Source organism: Lactuca saligna, chromosome 9 (assembly GCF_052625555.1).
Source record: "Lactuca saligna cultivar CGN05327 chromosome 9, ASM5262555v1, whole genome shotgun sequence".
Lineage (NCBI taxonomy): Eukaryota > Viridiplantae > Streptophyta > Magnoliopsida > Asterales > Asteraceae > Lactuca > Lactuca saligna.
Genome location: NC_136425.1, coordinates 20,793,922 through 20,797,178, shown reverse-complemented (window position 1 = coordinate 20,797,178; position 3,257 = coordinate 20,793,922). Strand labels below are relative to the sequence as shown.

Here is a 3,257-nt window from a genome sequence, read left to right as displayed (position 1 = left end):
AAATCATATAAAATCTACATTTCATACTTGTTAATAAAAGTCACCCAAGTTTCACAATTTTTTCTATGTTCATCACTTTGATATGCTATAACATGTTTAAATAGTCATAATAGATTTTTTTTTCTCAAAGTTCAATAGGTTCATGAGATTTTTGACACTAACACTTTGATGTTAAAGTATTCCACTAAAGCCACTACTTAAAAAAAAAAAAATCAATTATAACCAATTATTATAATAATTTTCATGTATTTCTCCCTCTAATTAACTCCAAATTCCAAAAACTATAACAAAAACCTTAAATCTGATTCAATTTAAAGTTTGACCCAATAGGTTACTACAAGTTAACACTAACATTACATCATATCAATTTCTCAAGCAACAAAAGTATACCTACCAATTTGTCATACTAAATCTTCCAATCACAAACACATGATCTAAACAAACACATTTCCATAATTTACAACATCCAGAGCTTCAACCCGCCATTGTAGAATACTCAAAACATCATGATGAAGACACATATAGCAATCTATTAGTTTTATCACTTAACAAACGGAATCCCAGAAGGAACCCTTTTAGCAAACTCATCATACTCCACCCCAAAAAACTGTCTCAAAAAGAACTCCTCATATGGTATTCTTCTATGAAAAAAGTTCCAAACAACTAATGAAAACCCAACAGTTGAAACAGGATTACACAGCATTATTTGAGTCCCAACTGACCAAATCAAGAATCCTGTGTACCCTGGATGACGAACAATGCTATAAACTCCATGAGTCACAAGTCTATGATGATCCTCATGATGTCTTTGAATTAAATGAGTGAAAGCTCTTCCAGCAGTTATGATTGCAAGTTTTCTTATGATTTCCCCAAAGATAACCATTAAAAGTCCTAAATTGCTTACCCACCAGTTTTCTTTTAGTTCAGGGAAAAAGTATAGTTCAAGTAAGTATTCAAGAACAGAAAAGATCATTGCAAAGATGTAGTGTTGGCTGATTAAGAGGGATTTAAGAGTTACATTCGATTTCCCATGAAATTTGATTGCTAAAAGGTATTCAGAGCCATGAAAGAAGAGTATCGCAAAGAACATTTGTGATAATTGTCTGGAGGCAGTGTGGCTGAATGCTTCTGTCATGTTTTACAGATTGATTAAGATTTAAGAGAGATTTTTTTGGAGAAGAATGAGGTTTAAGTCAACAAGGTGTAGGAATTTGATCGAGTAATAAGGTGAGTTTTACTTCAGACCTGAATAGGAAGAGCTGTCCAGAAGTTGAAATACAATTTGGGTATTCAGGTCACCCAGAAAGTGCTTCAAGGAGGACATTTCTGCAAACAATTAGAAGAGCATGATCATTTTCAAATAACAATCCAAGCAAAAGGATTCAATAAAAATATGAACACTCACTCACACCTACAAATGGAGATTGAGCTTGATAAAACAGGTTGAGGCCTTTATGATTTCGTTTTATACTATGAGATGAATTGGTTTGAATTCATTATCAGAAAAGCGAATAAAGATTGAGAAGCAACGACTACTTAGGGGCCGAGGCTGAATTCAAGATTTTATTTTTATGAACCCTAAACCGCTAAAATTCCAAATTGACACAATTAAACAGCGCTATTCACTATAAACAGTAGAAAAGACACCTGAATTAGACAGAATATTGGCAGAAAACATCGAGTTTTACTGCGAATCAAACGCACAACTAAACCTCGTTTAGACTTGATTGTTGTGGTGATTAAAATAATAAAAGGAATTCTAGCAAAACTTACACAGAAATAGGTTAAATTTCGTAGAGCAACGAGGAGAAAACCGATGGGAAGCTTGATCGCGCCGCCGCTGGCGACTGAGAGAGCACCGTCGCTTGGAGACTGGAACAGTAAGGTTGGATCTGGGATTGGGGCTTGAGCTTGACCTGGAGCTCAGGGACTATCGCAATTTGCAATCTTTCCAAATAAACAAATTTTGTTTAACTATTTAGGGGTGTTTGCTTAGTTTTTCAAACCCCCATCATTTTTGAAAAGTTACAAAAAAATTACAAAAAAATTAGGATTTCTGACTTTTTCAAAAAGTTTAAAAACTTCAAAAGTAACTTCTAAAACTAGTTTGTCAAACATCTTTTGTTTTTTTTTCTTTTTCAAAAAGGACTTCTAGCTTTGAAAAGTTAAGCCAAACACCCTCTTAATACGTTTAGAAAATGCATTATAAATAAATTTTAAGTTAATTACTAATCTAGCCATTTTCTTAACCACTTATCAAAAAATAGCAAAAATATACCAATTAGCCAGAAATAGCCCTTAAAACCGTAGTCAACTTAGGGTTGACTACGGTCAACGCTATTGACTGATGTTTTATTAAGAAAACTACTGTTTTATGCTAATTGGCTACTGTTTCATCGGCCCGTTTACTTTTTCATAGCCCATTAGCCCAAAGTATATAAAGAAATTTTTTTCAGTTTAGATCATTTTGTCTATTGTTTTCTTTGTTTTGCATACTTTTTTCTCAATGCATAGATTGTGCATTATCGACTTGTACACCTACGGTTTCGTATGAACCGTACGGAAATTAAACTTTTTTTTCGTTTTTTTTTTAAATTGATTCAATGGATCGGAATTATGTTAGTTTTGTAATCGTGTATTTAAAAAAAAAAAACAAAAACAAAAACAAAAACAAAACGATAGGTATTATGGAAACCTACGGTGTACAAGCATTTACTGCACATTTTGTGCAGTAAACACTTGTACACCGTAGGTTTCCATAATACCTACCGTTTTGTAATTTTTTTTTTAAATAACTAATAAACATTTTTTTTTAAAATAACTAATAAACATTTTATTTTTAAAATAACTAATAAACATTTTTTTAAATAACTAATAAACATTTTTTTTTGAAATAACTAATTTTTTTTTAAATAACTAATGTGACACCATTTTTTTTAAAATAACTAATAAACATTTTTTTTAAAATAACTAACAAACATTTTTTTTTAAAATAACTAATTTTTTTTTAAATAACTAATGTCACACAATTTTGAAAGTACAATGCTAAATTTGGTATACTAGTAGTATAGAAAATATAAAAAAAAAATGTAGTCAATTAATTTCTTTTGGTATTTCATACAAAGTAAATAGAATATATAAAATAATTAATTCTTATATTGTGTGTTTTTTCTAACTGTTTATCAGTTTTTTTAGTTTTTATAAAACTTTATTTAACCTTAATGTTTATTTCATTTTGTAGCTTCCAAATAAATCGA

General features: G+C 30.3%; 1 protein-coding gene across 1 annotated transcript; it reads right to left on the bottom strand.

The window, feature by feature from the left end:
- Nucleotides 1-317: 317 nt before the first annotated feature.
- On the bottom strand, nucleotides 318-1,924 carry LOC145018375 (protein-S-isoprenylcysteine O-methyltransferase B-like). The gene is made up of 3 exons (XM_078976274.1): nucleotides 1,774-1,924; nucleotides 1,246-1,326; nucleotides 318-1,128 (listed from the first exon to the last, which is right to left on the bottom strand). The coding sequence occupies exons 2-3, from the start codon at nucleotides 1,322-1,324 to the stop codon at nucleotides 542-544; spliced, it is 666 nt and encodes a 221-aa protein (XP_078832400.1). The 5' UTR covers nucleotides 1,325-1,326; nucleotides 1,774-1,924; the 3' UTR covers nucleotides 318-541.
- Between the last annotated feature and the right edge of the window lie 1,333 nt (nucleotides 1,925-3,257).

Coding starts and splice junctions, on each gene's coding strand:
- LOC145018375 (XM_078976274.1), bottom strand. CDS start 1,324: ATGTCCTCCTTGAAGCACTTTCTGGGTGACCTGAATACCCAAATTGTA. Junction 1,129..1,245: donor GGACAGCTCTTCCTATTCAG/GTCTGAAGTAAA, acceptor AAAACATGACAG/AAGCATTCAGCCACACTGCC.